This window comes from Oryzias latipes, chromosome 7, assembly GCF_002234675.1.
Source record: "Oryzias latipes chromosome 7, ASM223467v1".
NCBI lineage: Eukaryota > Metazoa > Chordata > Actinopteri > Beloniformes > Adrianichthyidae > Oryzias > Oryzias latipes.
The window spans coordinates 843055-859539 of record NC_019865.2 but is presented as its reverse complement, the minus strand read 5'-3'; the positions used below and the strand labels follow the sequence as shown (position 1 = coordinate 859539).

At 49.8% G+C, this 16485-nt stretch overlaps 2 protein-coding genes across 3 annotated transcripts; one reads left to right on the top strand and one right to left on the bottom strand.

The window, feature by feature from the left end:
- Nucleotides 1-7: 7 nt before the first annotated feature.
- mmp23b (matrix metallopeptidase 23B) lies at nt 8-7481 on the bottom strand. Its single transcript, XM_004070219.4, has 8 exons — nt 6134-7481; nt 3938-4074; nt 3430-3569; nt 2707-2874; nt 2470-2634; nt 1471-1581; nt 706-832; nt 8-630 (listed from the first exon to the last, which is right to left on the bottom strand). Exons 1-8 carry the CDS (start codon nt 6266-6268, stop codon nt 456-458), a joined length of 1158 nt encoding a protein of 385 aa, XP_004070267.2. The 5' UTR covers nt 6269-7481; the 3' UTR covers nt 8-455.
- A 1417-nt stretch (nt 7482-8898) lies between these two features.
- ubiad1 (UbiA prenyltransferase domain containing 1) lies at nt 8899-14065 on the top strand. Of its 2 annotated transcripts, none has more exons than XM_004070218.4 (3): nt 8899-9145; nt 10284-10887; nt 12721-14065. In XM_004070218.4, the coding sequence occupies exons 2-3, from the start codon at nt 10329-10331 to the stop codon at nt 13206-13208; spliced, it is 1047 nt and encodes a 348-aa protein (XP_004070266.1). In that variant the 5' UTR covers nt 8899-9145; nt 10284-10328; the 3' UTR covers nt 13209-14065. The 2 variants fall into 2 exon arrangements, with proteins under 2 accessions (XP_004070266.1, XP_011474952.1); XM_011476650.2 differs by lacking the exon at nt 8899-9145 and adding an exon at nt 9154-9248.
- The last annotated feature ends 2420 nt before the right edge of the window (nt 14066-16485 follow it).

Here is a 16485-nt window from a genome sequence, read left to right as displayed (position 1 = left end):
AGCTCTGTGGGTCTGAATGTTTTATTACAGCATCAAACCAGAACCAAGAAATCTTCTGATTGTAGCCAAAGGAAACGTCTGCAGACGTGGAAATCTTCATGAAGACGCCTTGTCTGGTTTTTGCCCCTGACGTGCTGAGTTTGGAGGGAACGCCGACGGCGTCTTGGGCAGTAACAGCGTCCGTGGACCTCCACAGGCTGCAGACGGCGCCATCAAGCTCTGGAAAGACGTCTGTGAAGTTTCAGAATCTCTTCCCTAAAGGATGGGGATCTCAGACACGGTTGCATCTGGAGGAGCCACAGAAAAGGTGTGGTGCTCTGAGATAAAAGGCAAAAAGTTGACTTTCCAGTCAGGTGCCGGTCGGTACCGGACCGGGAACGATGGGAAAATGCTCTGGATGAAGGAGACGGTGGGCGTAAAACGGGAAGAAGCAACACGTGTCCCGCAGCGCCGCTTCAGAAGCGAACACGCACCCTCCACGAGTAGCTGGTGAGAACTTTGTCCTTTTTCTTCACCACGCACGTGTACGTGCCCTCGTTGATGGCGTTGGCCACGATGGTGATGTGGTCGTCCTTCAGCGAGATGTAGTTGGGGTGGGAGTACTCCAGCAGCTCCCCATCTTTGAACCAGCTGAAACGGCAGGAAGAGGGAATCGAACTCTGACCTCGGCACGGCCAGGAAGGCGGGAACGCTCGAGACACTTACTGCACTTTGCCTCTCTTTGATGCGATTTTCTTCCCACAGCGAAACGTGAGCTTCTTTCCCTCCACCACCAGCTTGTGTTTGGTCCTGGGGGGAGATGGGGTGGGGGCTGCCGTGGGGAAAGGGAATTCTGGAAAGATAGCAAATATTTGAGCAGGAATGCAGTCAGTTTTTCAGATAAGCTCGCACTTCAGAATTAGAGTCACAATCGAGGCCAAGCAGCAGATTTTTTATCAGAGCAGACCCTTAGCTCTACCGAAGGATCTCCGTCTGGTTTCAGAACCATCGGGACCGGCCCGGCTACACTTCCAAGTCTGCTTTGGTGAGACTCGTTCTCATTAATGCTTCAAAAAACCCAAATTGACCTCGTGTGTCTGTAACCCTCAAGCCGCAGCCTGGAATTCCAGCGGTTTGGAGTCACTCAGGAATTTTCCACTGCCGTTCGTCTCCCGATCAATGAGGAACAGATTCCTGCGAGCGGAGAACCGAGCCTTGGTACCACTCCCCATGCTGTCCCTTCAAGCTGACCACAACCTCAGAAAGCCCCAGCAGTCGGTTTCCTGCAGCGGGAGGCGGCTCAGGCCTGCAGACTGCTCTCACAGGGGAACCGGCTGGCCTCTTCCAGCCTCGCTGGAGGCCACGCCCACTTCCAGAAACACAGCAGATCTTAGAGCCCTGATCTCCCCGCTGCCGGACCCGCTGGACCCGCTGCCTGGTTGGCTGCAGCAGCTCCCTGCGCCGGACTACGTCGGCTGTCGGCCGTCTTACCGTAGCAGAAGTCGCAGCTGGAGGGGCAGTGGCGCTGCATCAGCCTGCGCTTGCTGTCGCAGTAACCTTTCCGGGCCCAGGCAGGACAGATAAACAAGCGGTCCAAACATCCTGGAAGAGAAAAAAAGACGCAGACAGCTTCCTACAGGACAAAGAAACTGGCTTCTCCAGATCTCTGCTAGTGAAACGGACACCAACGATGGACGCCTCATGAGACGTTTACGTTCAAAAAGGAAATGTGAGCCATCGAGGACGAACACTGCAGGCTCTGGGACCCCACCCTCTGCGTGAGGGACTCCGCCCTCAAACCCGAAATCTGTAGCGTCCAGACATTTGATCGTCTGCCGGTGGAACTGCTTGACTGTGGTTCTGAAGCTCTGGTCTGTCGGCGCCTGACCCAGTTTGATGGCGAGGTGGTCAGGATGGGGTTCAGGGTTGACTTAAACGAGGATTTGTTTTCCAATCATTCATTGTTTCATTACAAATCTGTGAAATATGAAACTCCAAACGATGCAGAGATTTGGGGAGAACTTCAAACCAGAGCTGATTCTCCAGGGGGGGCCTTTGAGGAAGCTGCCCCCCCTGGAGACCCATCCTCAGGAGGCTTTGGGTGAATCCAGACCGACTGTATATGAAAACTGGACTGAGTGACCAATCAGTAAAAGTAGGTGGAGCCTGCTGCCCCCCCACCTCCAGCATCCAAAACGTTTGACAGATTTTGTGTAGCCTGCTTTGCAGGTGTAGGGGTGTGGCTTTCTGACGCTCACTCCTGATTGGAGAGAATGGTTGCCATAGAAACGTTGACCAATCACTGCTTTGTGATGACCTCTGGCTCCAACATGGCGCTGTCTGGATGGCGACAAAATGCCGACTGAGTTGATTTGGTTGGAGCCGGAATAAACCATTTCCTGTTGGTGATGTCACACACGCTCAGTCCAGTTCTCACTTACGGACAATGGTTCTGGAGTTCTGTGAAGGTGGACGCGTTTGGACCGTTACCATACAGACGGTGCAGGCCCCACACCTCATCCTGCGTGATCAGTTTACGTCCCGTCAGCGTGGCGTTCAGGTGCATTATGGCTTTGGGGTTCATGGAGTGCATGAGCCCGAGGGCGTGGCCGATTTCATGAGTCGCCACGTGGATCAGGTCCGTCAGCCAAACCCCTGCAGCAAAATCACAGCCGGTTATTTTCTGCCACAAGCGGCCGTCTGATCTAACGGCAGGGGGGGGCGTACCTCGCTTCCAGCTGAAACGCATGTTTCCAACTATCCAGTACTCATCGTCGTCAAAGTGGATCTCTCCTGTTGGCGGGAAGAAAGCGTGCGCCAGCTCCCCGGTGATGCCGTCAAAACAGTGGTGCAAGTAGGACTGCAGGCAGTCTGTGTGGTTGACGGGGTAGAAACCTGTCAAAAGCCCCCAAGGAAAGCCCCCGCCAGTTACTGTGGACATGATGGATGATGACAGGAGGTTTTCATGGAAACCGCACACATAGACATAGACACACACATACACACACACACACACACACATAGAGATGGACACACACACATAGACATAGAGATGGACACACACACATAGACATAGACACACACACACACACACATAGACATAGACACACACACACATAGACATAGACACACACACACATAGACATAGACACACACACACATAGACATAGACACACACACACATAGACATAGACACACACACATATAGACATAGACACACACACACATAGACATAGACACACACACATAGACATAGACACACACACATAGACATAGACACACACACATAGACACACACACACACACACACACACATAGACATAGACACACACATACACACAGACATGGAGACGGACACACACAGACAGACACACACCCAGAGGACGGCTACAGTTTCATCACCATGAATCCTGGAGAACATCAGTTAATCTGCCCCCCCCCCACACTCACCGATCTTAATGTCGGCCTCCTGGTCGGCCGGCACCTCCCTGAAGGTGAACGGGGACACGTCGCTCCACATGCCGAAGGCCTTGGCCAGACCTCTGCGGGTGTCGCTGGCGTTGATCAGGTTTGTGGGAAAGGAGAGCAACCTGTGGAGGAACCGCTGCTGGTGACCTTTGACCCAGAGAAAACATCCTGGCGCTGCTCAGACACAGGAGCATTAACAGTCTGCTTCCACTTAAAAGTGTTGGACCAACTAAACTCTGTGTTCCCGCACACACACACACACACACACACACACACACACACACACACACACACGACTCCTCAGATGGAGGTGCTAACCACTGAGAGGAGGAGCTAAGAAGTTTGAGGAGCATCTGGTGTGAGAGGAGAATGGGAAGGCTCTGGAAATCTCCAGTGTGTCAGAAATGTGGGTTGTTTTTTTTCACCAAATGTGTTTTTTGTTTTTCATTTTAACCTGCGGCTGTGGATGGAGGTGGGTGGAGGTAAATACTTGTATGTCAGCTTGAACTTGTCCCACTTCAGCTTCTCTGGCGTCAGCGTGTAGCGCTTGTTCCTGGACAGGTGAAGGACCTGCGTCCGGGCGTCCTGCCGTATCCCGACGAGCAGCACGGCGCCGTGAGCTTCTTCCTTGGACAAAGCAGAAAGCTTGAATGAATCACCTCACCGAGTTCGAGCGGCGCCTGATGCTTGGAGCTCTGGAGAGCAGAACCCAGCCGGAACGGAGATCTTCACCGTGAGATCCACTGCCACGTGAAGAGGTCGTTTCCGGCCTGACCTCCTCACAGACCCTCAGCTTCTTTCTCCAGAGGTGAAAGACGTTCACATCTGGACTCTACGCTTTCAGTTCATTGATTTCAACTGAAGGTTGTTTCCCACAGACATGAAATGTGTTCACAGCAGCTGGTGAATGTTCTGAAACCTGCTGCTCATTTCCTTTGAGGACAAACATCCATCCCTCTGTTCTTCTGTCACAAACGCTGTCAGCAGATTCAGTCTCACTGATCACATGTTTCCTGTTATTAATAAAAGACAAATATCTCAACTTTCCAGACATCCGTCTCACGTATGAAATCGTCTCATCTGCTGCTTCACGGATCAGAAGTCAGGAGAAAAGCTAGCTGGCACACAAACTCATTCAGTTCCTCTGAGTTGATGCTGCAATGAAGAAGAGTTCAAATATGTCAGGAATGCAAACGCTAAGAAGCTTTAACCAACAGCAGCAACAGGCCACGCCCTCCAACGTCGTCCTTCCTAATCCAAGAAATCTGGAATGAAGGCCTGTGATTTACCCAGAAACTCCTGACCTTATTATTCTGGACATTTTATCCTATGGGGCTTAGTGATGCATGACCCCCCCTCCTTCATAAGACGTGATGTCAGGCCTCCCTTTGCTTCACCCAGAAATCCACTTTCTTCCCCCGCCGTATCCCTTTCGGGGTCACGGGCTGGACGGGTCACCACTCACACACGGTCACTCCACCTCAGATTAATCAGTGAAGCACGTTCATGGACTGCTGGAAGCCAGAACGCCAGGAGAAAACCCACGCATTCACGAGGAGAACATGCAAACGCCACACAGAAAGGTCCCAGCTGGGATTTGAACCAGGGCCTTCTCACTGTGAGGTGCCAACCACTGCACCACCGTGCCCCTACTGCAGCATTTCTGAGTAAAAATGATGGAAAAAGTATCAGCTGAACAAAGGCGACGTCTCTACAGCAGCGACCCATGACGCCTGGATGGCGTCTTAGAATGACTTCAAAGGTCTGCTAAGAAAACACGGGAAGGATTCAGGAAAACCCTGAGATCCATCGGCTGTGTTTGTCCCTGTGATGCAGCTTCCTCCCAGACGACACTGACGTCTCCATCGTCCTGCACCGTCCCACTTTGTCATGACGGTTCAGGGCAGCTTTTCTGATGTCAGAGCTGCTTCCTTCTGATTCCACGTCCTGTTTGACCATATCGGGGGGCAGAAGAGCATTACTTCCTTCAGGGTTCTTCCAAATAAGGAGACTGGATGGTGTCTGGCTCTGAGAGCAACACTCCCTAAGTGGGAAGTGGCTGTTGTCCTGAGCCGGAGCTTCCTCAGAGGAGGGTCTGCGCTGACTTATGAAGACGTCTCATCTTCTACTCCCACACTTTAGCCGGGATCCACAGGGAGGAAGAGCTGAACCTCAGAGGAGCAGAAACGTCAGGAGCCTCAGGGAGGCGGAGACCAAACAGGCCCTTCATGACCTTTCAAACAGGATCACATGACCTGGAAAAGCCATCAGACCTTCTGAAGGTCCAGCAGGCCCCACAAGATAGAGCATATTTGTATGAAACAAACACATCTCAGGTCCCCGCTGCTCACTTTTAAAATCTGCCAAACTGGAATCGGTTTTAACTGGACCGTTGGTTCTCATCTCGTGATGTAATCCCTAATCTGACAGATTAATCTGTTTTATTTCACTGATTTTACTGTAAAGTATGGAAATAAATTGTGATTCCTCATAAACTTCAGTCTGGAGGTGAAGAAACCTGGGATGAAGATGATGATGATGATGATGTGCAGACTCCTCCGTTGAAGGAGGCTGGAAGTCCTCGCGTTAATCTGAGGCGTTTTGCGCAGAATGGCGCGTGCGCTCCCGCAGAGGACTGCGGGCTCCTGGCGGGTCACAGACGCGTGGCGAGGCGGTCGCAGCTTACCTCCAACCTCCGGGACGGCGGTGCGGCGGCGGGGCGCATCCCCGCCAGCAGAAAGCCGAGCAGCCACGCGGCCAGCAGAGGACGGAAGCCGCGCGTACTGCTCCGTGGACTCCTGGCAGTCCCGTGGCGCTCCATGGTCTCCAGATCACACCTCCGGGGGGGGAACCGTTCAACGCAGATGCTGCAGTGTAGATGAACTACTTACTGGCCATGGCTTCGGTCGGTCCGAGAGTCTGCGCAGCTGCAGCGCGGCGGACAGTCAGAGCTGGCTGCGCATCCACATGCGAGCGCCGCCCGGCTCCACACGCCCGCTGGCGCGGCCGGCCGGCCCCACGCCTCCGCGGCTGGGGCAGGAGGTCAGAACCGGAGCCAGGATGAAACCCAACATCTGCAGAAGGTTGATAAACCGAGACAAGAAGGATTCTGACCCACGAAAGTTCCGCAGGAGGACAGGGATCTTGGGGGTGGGGGGTTGTAACAGAAACAAAATGAAATGCTAAGTCTATGGAAAATGATCGATCATAGTCTATGGAAAATGATCAATACTAGTCTATGGAAAATGATCAGTCATGTCAAATGTAGTTTGAACGCTTGCAGGACTGGAGCTTGATCTCTGCTGGAAAATAAGAGAACATAAGAAACAGAATATTATAGTCCTGCTGTTCATCATAACTGCTGCTCTAAACAGACCAAAGAGCTGTCTGAGGACACCAGGGACTGTAGACCTGAACCAGACTGGGATGAACCCATCTACTATAAACAGCAGTTTGGAGAGAAGAGATCCACCGTTGGAGCGATTCTTAGAGGAGCAGGGACAACCTCCCTCCACCTGCATCTGCATGTTAGAGCCCAGAACTACACGGGGGAACTGGTCCTGAAGAGAGCTGGAACCACAGAAACAAAGGCCGCTACGGGAACTCACAACGTCACGGACCCAAATCCTGCAGAGCTCCACAGGTTCATCCTGCCTGAACCAGAACACGTCCAGGACCGTCTACAGTTCTGCACAGACCATGGATGATCCAGATGAGGGTTGGGAGAAGGCCGTGTGATCAAATGGGATCAATGAGAACTTCTTGGTACGAACGCCACTCACTGTGTTTAGGAGAGGAAGAACACCAGACCCACTGTGAAGCATGGGGGTGGAAACATCATGGTTTGGGGCTGCTTTTGTGCAAAGGAGACAGGACAACTGGTCTGTATGAAGGAAAGGATAAATGGATGGAGCTGATTTTGGTCATAAGACTCCTACCTTCAGTGAGAACACTGAGGAGGAAACATGGCTGGATCTTCCAGCAATGATCCTAAATGCATCGCCATGGCAACCAAGAAGTATTTTGTAAAGCAATTCAAGGTTCTGGGGTGTTTTTGACCCGTTTCTGGTCCTCAATCCAGCATAGATTCTGAGGAGGGAGTCCGAAAAGATCCCAGCTCTGGAGAAGATCTGCATGAAGAATGGACCAAACCTGCTGCAGACCTGCAGGTGACCTTTGACCTCTGTCTGTCTGTCATTTATAGAGTGAACATTCAAACGTTTATTTTTAATGGTTGTCCAGTAAATAAGGAATAATACTGTTAATCAGCCTTTTGGTGAAAATTTGGTGAAAAATTGGTGAAAATCAAACACAATCACTGTCTGTGGAACTACAACTGTTGTGCAGATAGTTGTGGTTAGCCCAAGAGACCCTAAGCAGAGCTGATATTGATGCTTGGACTGATGGAGGTCTTTCTGTGGTTTTGTCCTCACGTCTTCTCTGTCTGCTTGTTTTCATCCGAGGAAGGATGCCATCAGTACACAAACTCGCTTCTCTCTGTGTCGTCTCAGGTGTTTCAAAGTTTTGTGTTTGTCCGTCGGTGGTTCTGGACCCACGGAAACTGCATCTGCTGGGGGTCAGAAGTTTTACCTCTGCCCACCAAATACGTCATATGGTGGATTTCACTGCGAATGGTTCTGCTTGAATTACTTTAGTTTATTGGATTTCAGGAAAATCAAATTTTACATTTACAAAAGTGAAGCAGATTCATTGAGATTCTTGAGCAGTGTGATGTCCATCTGATTTGTCTGAATTGCTTTCAGCATAAATTAAGCAGGAAAGGGTCGATTTTCTTTGTTGAAACATTAGGAAAGCTAAGTAGAACATTTTATTTTGGAAAAAGCTTGACTCTCCTTGTAGAATTACAATGGAAGCATAAATGTAAAACTTTATTCTTGTAAATTGTTGATTTCTTTCCTCGTAATTTTATGACTTTATCCCTATTTGTTCATTTTCTTGGTTTATGCCTCATACTCCATAGTGCCAATGTACGGTGGCCCAGAAGGGTCCCAACACAACCCTCCGTCTGCCTTCTGGACCACTGTACAGATAAGTAGACGGCAATCATAAGTGCATAAATTGCGTCCTGCTGGTCAATTGTCTTTGCCCAACAGTAGCTTGGATAGGCTCCAGCAACTTTGTGACCCTAAAGAATTAAGCGGGCCCAGAAAATAGATGGATACATAATTTAATTGTCTGTCCTGATTTCAATTTTTCTTTGATTTTTATTTGTTTTTTAAATGAAGAATTAAAATTGAACTGAATTAAGTCACTCAGCATCTTTCCACGTCATACATTTTGTCCAGTTTTCTGCTTCTGTCACAATAACAAGAAAAACTGAACCAAAATGTCGAAAATCGTCCAGAAAGGTTTTCTTAAAATAAGTCACGTTAACGGGGATTCTCTGTTTGTTAACGGTGACCTTTGAAATGAGAGAATGTCGCGGATTTTGGCTTCACCAGCAGGACCGGGACAGAGCGGAACCTTCGTTCCGGTGGGGTTTTCTCGTCGACTACTTCACAGCGGTGCACCCCGGAAGAGGAAGTGGCGCCAGGCAGGACCAGCAGGGCAGTCTCCCCCCTCCTCCCCCAGAATTCACCCGGACGGTCTCTGCGCCCCTCGGCGCGGCTGCAGTCGCTCGGATATGCGTGTCAGCGGAGACGAACTTGGGCTGGGTTCGGCTCAGGAGACGTAGCAGGTACGAGCGGCCGCGCGCGGACCGGACCTCCTAGCGCGGCTAGGCGGCTAATGTCCTAATCCCATAATCTGAGCCGAGGTGTGACCGGCGATTTCACTGCAGAGTGAGTCTGCTGTAATCTGAGAGTTGTTGAGTCCTCCTCAATGTATGTGTGTGTGTGTTTGTATGTGTGTGTGTGTGGGTGTGTGTGTGTGTGGGTGTGTGTGTGTGGGTGTGTGTGTGTGTGTGTGTGTGTGTGTGTGTGTGTGTGTGTGTGTGTGTGTGTGTGTGTGTGTGTGTGTGTGTGTGTGTGTGTGTGTGTGTGTGGGCGGGCTACTCGATTATGAGGAAAACTCGCGATATGCGATATTAGAGATAATATTGCGATAACGATATCATTTGCGGTATATAAACAAATAGCAAAATATCCAAAAACATCATTCCCATTGCATTGCAACAGTTTAAAAACTATTCTCTAAATGACCCTCATCCACATAGGTGACAAACATCTAACATAATAGGCCTCCATCTGATTGGTCAAATGCATAAAGGCATTTATTTGATTCCTCAAGATTGATTTATTTTACCATAAGATTGTTTTAACACATTTAAGGTTTACGATTTATTGAGATTTTCGCCATCTTTTGCGATATGCTTATTGCAGAGCTGGATATTGCAATAACGATAAACTTGCGGTATATTGTTAATGTGTGTGCGTATGCGTGTGTGTGTGTTTAAAAATAAGGTGAAAAATATACAGAACACTAGAAGTAGCTCAAATGGCTTTTCAAACAATAAATATGTAGAATAAATTAAATAAAAGTATATAAACTATACATATACGGACGGACAGACGGACATTTCTCCAAAGTTTGCTTCACAACCGCCTCCTCAACACTCATAACCTCAGATGACCTCACTGCTCAACCTGAACTTTTACCTCAGAAATACCCCCCAACACCAACGCCATGATGCTGGATTCATGTTAGAAATGTTCTGGTCTCCGGTTCTTTGAAGCTTGTCCTCCTTCAGAATGGATGAAGGTCTGAAGTGTCCTGTTGGGGGGGGGGTTTCGGGTCAGAATATTGTCCTCAGCGGTGAAGAGGAGGTTCTGATCCGTGCCGCTCGTCCTCACCTTGTTTTGGTGTTTTTTCCTCAGGAATGTTCTGGAGGATCGCTGGCGCTGCAGGACTCGTGCAGAGGAATGGCTAAAGAGCAGAGCAGGGCAGAAACCTACGTCCTGGCGGGGTCAAACGGTCATGGTCACCAGCAGGGGCAGACTGGCGTGAATCACTCCGCTCCACCCCCCCCTGCTGACCCCCACCTCACGTCGAGGATGTCCCGTGTGGCCTCAGACGTCAGGCAGAAGTGTGCGGCCTACGTGCTGGCGCTGAGACCGTGGAGCTTCAGCGCCTCGCTCACGCCGGTGGCCCTCGGCAGCGCCTTGGCGTACAAGCTGGATGGTTCTGTGGACCTGGTGGTTCTGATGGTGTGCGCCGTGACTGTCCTTGTCGTCCACGGGGCAGGAAACCTCGTGAACACCTACTACGACTTCTCCAAAGGCATCGACCACAAGAAGAGCGATGACAGAACTCTAGTGGATGAGATTCTGGCCCCCCAGGACGTGGTCATGTTTGGGGCTTTGCTGTACTCGTTGGGGTGTTTGTGCGTCACGCTGCTCTACTTCCTGTCCACGCTCAGACTGGAGCACCTCGCTCTCATCTACTTTGGAGGACTTTCCAGCTCTTTTTTGTATACAGGAGGTGAGTGGAAACCTGAATGTCAAACTCCTCAGAGCCGCTCCGTGAAGCTCTACGCCGCTCTGTGATGCTCCACGCCGCTCCGTGAAGCTTTGTGCCGCTCCGTGAAGCTCCACGCCGCTCCGTGAAGCTCCACGCCGCTCCGTGAAGTTCCACGCCGCTCCGTGAAGCACCACATCGCTCCGTGAAAATCCACGCCGCTCCGTAAAGCTCCACGCCGCTCCGTGAAGCTCCACGCACTCCGTGAAGCTGCACGCCGCTCCGTGAAGCTGCACGCCGCTCCGTGAAGCTGTACACTTCTCCGTGAAGCACCACGCCGCTCCGTGAAGGACCACGCCGCTCCGCTAAGCTTCGTGCCTCTCCGTGAAGCTTCGTGCCTCCACGCACTCCGTGAAGCTGCACGCCGCTCCGTGAAGCCTCGTGCCGCTGCGTGAAGCCTCGTGCCGCTCTGTAAAGCTCCCTAATGCTCTGTAAAGCTCCACGCCGCTCCGTGAAGCTCCACGCCACTCCGTGAAGCTTCATGCTGCTCCGTGAAGCTCCACGCCACTCCGTGAAGCTTCATGCTGCTCCGTGAAGCTCCACGCCGCTTCGTGAAGCTTTGTGCCGCTCCGTGAAGCTCCACGCCGCTCCGTGAAGCTCCACGCCGCTACGTGAAGCACCACATCCCTCCGTGAAAATCCACGCCGCTCCGTGAAGCTCCACGCCGCTCCGTGAAGCTTCGTGCCGCTCCGTGAAGCTCCCGCTGCTCCGTGAAGCTTCATGCTGCTCCGTGAAGCTTCGTGCCGCTCCATGAAGCTCCACGCCGCTGCGTGAAGCACCACACCGCTCCGTGAAGCTCCGTGCCGCTCCAAGAAGCTCCACGCCGCTGCGTGGAGCTCCATGCCGCTCCGTGCAGGTTCATGTCACGTTCTGGGTGAATCATTTAACAAATCTGAACATGATGTATTCCCGTGGAACCTCTCGAAAGTGAATCTCAAGGAAGGTTTGGAATGTGAGGAATAAGATGGACTTGATGGAAGTTGTGGCTGAAAAGAAAGTTCCAATGTGTGGAAACAGCAGGAAGAAGAAAAGAGGGAGGATAGAAGGTCTTCTGCAGTTTCTCACTCGGTCACTAAACATTCTTTTAGTTCCGATAGCGTTTGGTTTATTTTTCTCCTGAAAGTAGCGCTCTGTTGGTCACGTCTGTGGTCACATGAGTGAGATGTTTGCAGAGTCACGAGGATTTTAGAGCCACCATTAGAGCCACCATCAAAGAGGTTTTAAAAAAAAAGTCAAAGTATTTTGTGAGAAAACTTTTGCTTTTGTGTATTTTCATATGGATACGACTCAGGCTTTAGATGCCGGCTAAAAACGGCAGAACCATCATGAAAAGACCGCTGGAAACGCTTTGACATCAGATCAGAAGATGATCGGAGTCGGACTTCAAACTGAGAGTTCTGGAAAGGTGTTTGAATTGATCCCAAAGAGAAAGCCGGACGCCTCCATGTGTTGGAGCTGCTCTGTTTGCAGAAAATGATCCTGATCTGATGAACCCTGCAGACGGAGTTTGCTTCGTATGATCGTTTTCATAGAACAATCCTTTTGAGAAGCAGCTGACTGTCTCTCTGACAAATGAAGGGGTTGTCACCTGATTGGTCTCCACTGACGTGAACGTCACACCTGTGGATCCTGTTCTATAGAACACTATGCTGCATTAGACAGCCAGGTGCATCATGGGAGCACAGACGGCGGCTCATGTGGAGTCTGAGGTCCTGTCCTGTGAATGCTGGCGTTCTGTGGTGACCGTTGGATGAAGCATGTTCTGCTCTCATAACCTCCCGTTTGCTCCTCCTCCAGGCATCGGTCTGAAGTACGTGGCCCTGGGGGACGTGGTCATCCTCATCACCTTTGGGCCTCTGGCGGTGATGTTTGCCCACGCCGTGCAGGTGGGCTACCTGTCGGTGCTGCCGCTGGTGTACGCGGTGCCGCTGGCGCTCAACACGGAGGCCATCCTTCACAGCAACAACACCAGAGACATGGACTCTGACAAGCAGGCGGGCATCGTCACCTTGGCCATCCTGATCGGCCCCACGCTGTCCTACGTCCTGTTCAACCTGCTGATCTTCGTCCCCTACGTGCTGTTCTGCATCCTGGCCACCCGCTACACCATCAGCATGGCGCTGCCCCTCCTCACGCTGCCCATGGCCTTCCCCCTGGAGAGGCAGTTCAGAAGTCGCTGCTACGCCAAGATCCCGCAGAAGACCACGAAGCTCAACCTCCTGATGGGGCTCTTCTACGTTTTTGGGATCATTTTGGCCCCTCCCAGGAGCTTGCCGTTGCTGTGATTCCCTCAGATTGACTTGTCCGGACCGCGTTGTGTGTCTTTCTGCACCGCGGTCCCACAGCTCTGCTGGCGTGGCAGGTTTCTGTAGTTCAGCAGACCTGAGCTCAGGATGAGGCGTGAAGTCCTCTGCAGCGTGTCGGTGGGAACATCCATGGACGGTGCACGATCATGCATCCAAATGTAGAACATCCTCCGTTGTTCTGCCTGTTTGGTACGAGGAATGACTTTGATTTGTGCACTAAACACGTTTTGTTGTTGTGCTGAAACTCCTCCATGTTGGTTTGCCATATGTTCTTACCAGAGAACCAAGATTTCCTTTGTCAGTGTTTAGAGCTTTGAAGCTGCAGGATTTACAGAGTTTAGTTACTCTTGGATAATTATTCTAAAGGGAAACGTCCCAGCGTCTCAGTCTTCTGGCTTCATTGTTCGTGTTAAGATTAAAATCATTTTTTATGTGCAGGAGAAATTGGGCTGAAGGAGCGTGAACGTCTGAAGTTTCCAAACAGAGGAGTTTCTTTGTGGAACTAAAAGTTCTTTTCCATCTTTGACATATTAGTCTGAAGGGACTCGAGGCCCGGCTCTGTTCCAGAACTCTAATGAACTGAAGTGTCGAGCAGAAGACAGCTGAGTGAGTCAGAAGGGGGCGCTGTGGGACGCTGATAACCCCCAACCCATTTAGTTGGTTCTCTTTTATTTACTTATTAAACTGCTGGCTCTGTTATCCATAAACTGTGTTTGTATTTGTCAAATATTTGCCATTAAATGTCCTCCATTCACTTTTTAAAGAAAACCATGTGGCATTCAAGTGTTAGTTTGTTTTAGGAAGCTTCTCTGAAAATAAACCATGACGATCTTGGAGCCACGACTGATCTTTTCACCTGAACGGAGGTCGACTTTGTGTTCTGGAGCCGTAGGAAGAGCAGGTGAACGTTTCTGTCCTCCTCAACCTCCAAAAACAGATCTGCTCTGTGGAGCTTTGGATGTTTTCCTGACAGAGGCTCATCTGTTGCTGCTTTTTGAAAAGTCAGGCTCGGGTTATGAAACCCTCCTTCAGTGTTTTTTTACTTTTGACTCCACGAGAGTCTTCAGAAGTAGAGAAGGATCTGTTTATTCCTCGTGTCTTTACTGATTAATGACTCAGTCAGATGTGCGACCAGCCTTTGCTATGAGTTGCTGGGATTGGCTCCAGCAACCTGCATAGGACAGAACAGGTGTAGCAGAAGGATGCAGGTGGATGTTGAGCAACTGGCTTGTGAGGCAGTGTGGCAAGGCAAGTTTATTTGTGTAGCACCATTGGTACACAAAGTAATCCAAAGTGCTTCACAAAACAGGAAAATGCATTAAAATTAAAAGATTTAAAAAAAACACATTATCGTGATCAAATTGACTTTAAAAAAGGAAAGAGAAAAGAACACGAATAAGGACCCTTCAGTTATAGACACGAGTAAACAGGAATGTTCTGAGTCTGGATTTGAACCTTAACACAGTAGAGGTCTGTCTCTCAGCATCAGGCAGACTGTTCCAGCTTTTAGCTGCATAAGACTGAAACGCTGATTCCCCTTGTTCAGTCCTGACTCTGGGCCCCCGCAGGAGGCCGGTCCCTGAGGTCCTCAGAGTACGAGATGGTTCATACGGCGCTAACATGTCAGAGATGTACTTTACGGCCATGGAGAGACTTGGAAACAACCAGAGCTGCTTTCACGTCGTTTCTTTGAGCAACAGGAAGCCAGAGCAGAGACCTGATGTGACGGTCCTTCCTGGTTCTAGTCAGGACTCCAGCAGCAGCGTTCTGGATGTACTGAAGCTGTTCTACAGCTGGTTTGGGGAGGCAGTGAGCCGGCCGTTACAGTGATCTAACCTACTGGAGACAAATGCATGAAGAAGTATCTCCAGGTCTTTTTTAGATGGTAAAAAGCTGCTGATGTTACTGTTAAAGTTCAGGTTCAGGTTTCTGACTTGATTTGAAGCTTGTAGAGACAGAGAGTGAAGGGAACTGCTGACACTTTCTCTTTGTTTCTGTGGACCAAAGACCATGACTTCAGTCTTGTCTGAGTTTAGCTGGCGAAAGTTGTTGTGCATCCAGTGCTTGGATGCAAAGCAGAGCAAGTCTGATCAAGGCAGCGTTCACCTGCGACTTCAACGCTCACGCATCCCCTCCTCCTCCTGCTGGGTGTCTGTGAGCACGTCGGTGCTGTCTGCTCTCACAAGCAGTCAGGCCTGATGGCCGTCGTCCCTCTGTGAGGTGTAACTCAAAGTACAGCTGCTCCTGCACGTCTCCTCTGCTCCTCCAACACTCCTGCTGTTCACAGGCCTGCAGAAAGCTCAGGTGAGTCAGGTCTTTATGCTGGTTCCCTTTGCAACTCTGCTTTTTTGTGTGTGTGTGGGGGAGGGGGGGGGGGTCATCTATTTTACATAGTAAAGAAAAAAAATGCAAAATAACAGAAGTATTGCATACACTAGAAAAACAGTTAAGTGTTAATGCAAAATGAAATAGTTTCAATTAGAATATCTTTATTATTATTTTTAAAGGTCAACAGCAGAATCGTAAGAGCACAGTTTGGAAAAGTTCAATAGATTTCTTAAAACAAAAATAAACGTATGTGGGATTTTTTTCAAAGCCAAGTATCTGCTGAGTTTTAAAAGTGTGAATGATCTTAGTTTGCTGCAGAGCTGCAAGACCACAACTGGTCAGAAGGGTTGGAGGTTTTTCCCATTTAATTTCCATGTGCATCAAAGAAGATGATGTTTCCTGAAGGGGGAGAAAAGTCCAGCGGGAGAAAGAGCTGCATCCTGGCAACAGAATGGTTGAAACAGGTGAGACTTTAGCAGAAGATAAAGGTTTGTGGAAGATTTAGAACTATGCTGAAAGGAAATGCTGTGCAGTTTTATGTCACCATGAAGGAGACTCATCTCTGCAGTTCAAATGAATGACATCCCTTACAAAAGATCTGGATATCACACTATAATCCAGTAATCCAATTCATTGCCATCTACTTCAATCCAATTGACGATAGTCCAGTCAGTTTCCCTGTAATCCAGCTCACTGGTGTCTTTTGCAGTAAACACGGGGTCGTTCTGTCTTTCTTCTCTGTTAGTAATTTTTTTTCCAACAAACTTCATTGAACACAACGATGGAATACAAAGCAGTGCAATACACCAATAGGAAAAGAACAAGCCAGGGGGTTTTACTACATTTTATACAACATTGATGCACAGATAAAGAGATTTAATGATTGTCTCTTATGGTCAGAATGTTTTATTGTGATCATGTAGTGTTT

Bases quoted from the DNA above. Each gene is read 5' to 3' on its own strand.
- mmp23b (XM_004070219.4), bottom strand. From the start codon at position 6,268: ATGGAGCGCCACGGGACTGCCAGGAGTCCACGGAGCAGTACGCGCGGC. The intron at 3,570-3,937 runs GTATTTACCTCC...GTTCCTCCACAG, and splicing joins AAGTTCAAGCTGACATACAA to GTTGCTCTCCTTTCCCACAA. The intron at 2,875-3,429 runs GTGAGTGTGGGG...GGCTTTTGACAG, and splicing joins GGAGGCCGACATTAAGATCG to GTTTCTACCCCGTCAACCAC.
- ubiad1 (XM_004070218.4), top strand. From the start codon at position 10,329: ATGGCTAAAGAGCAGAGCAGGGCAGAAACCTACGTCCTGGCGGGGTCA. The intron at 10,888-12,720 runs GTGAGTGGAAAC...CTCCTCCTCCAG, and splicing joins CTCTTTTTTGTATACAGGAG to GCATCGGTCTGAAGTACGTG.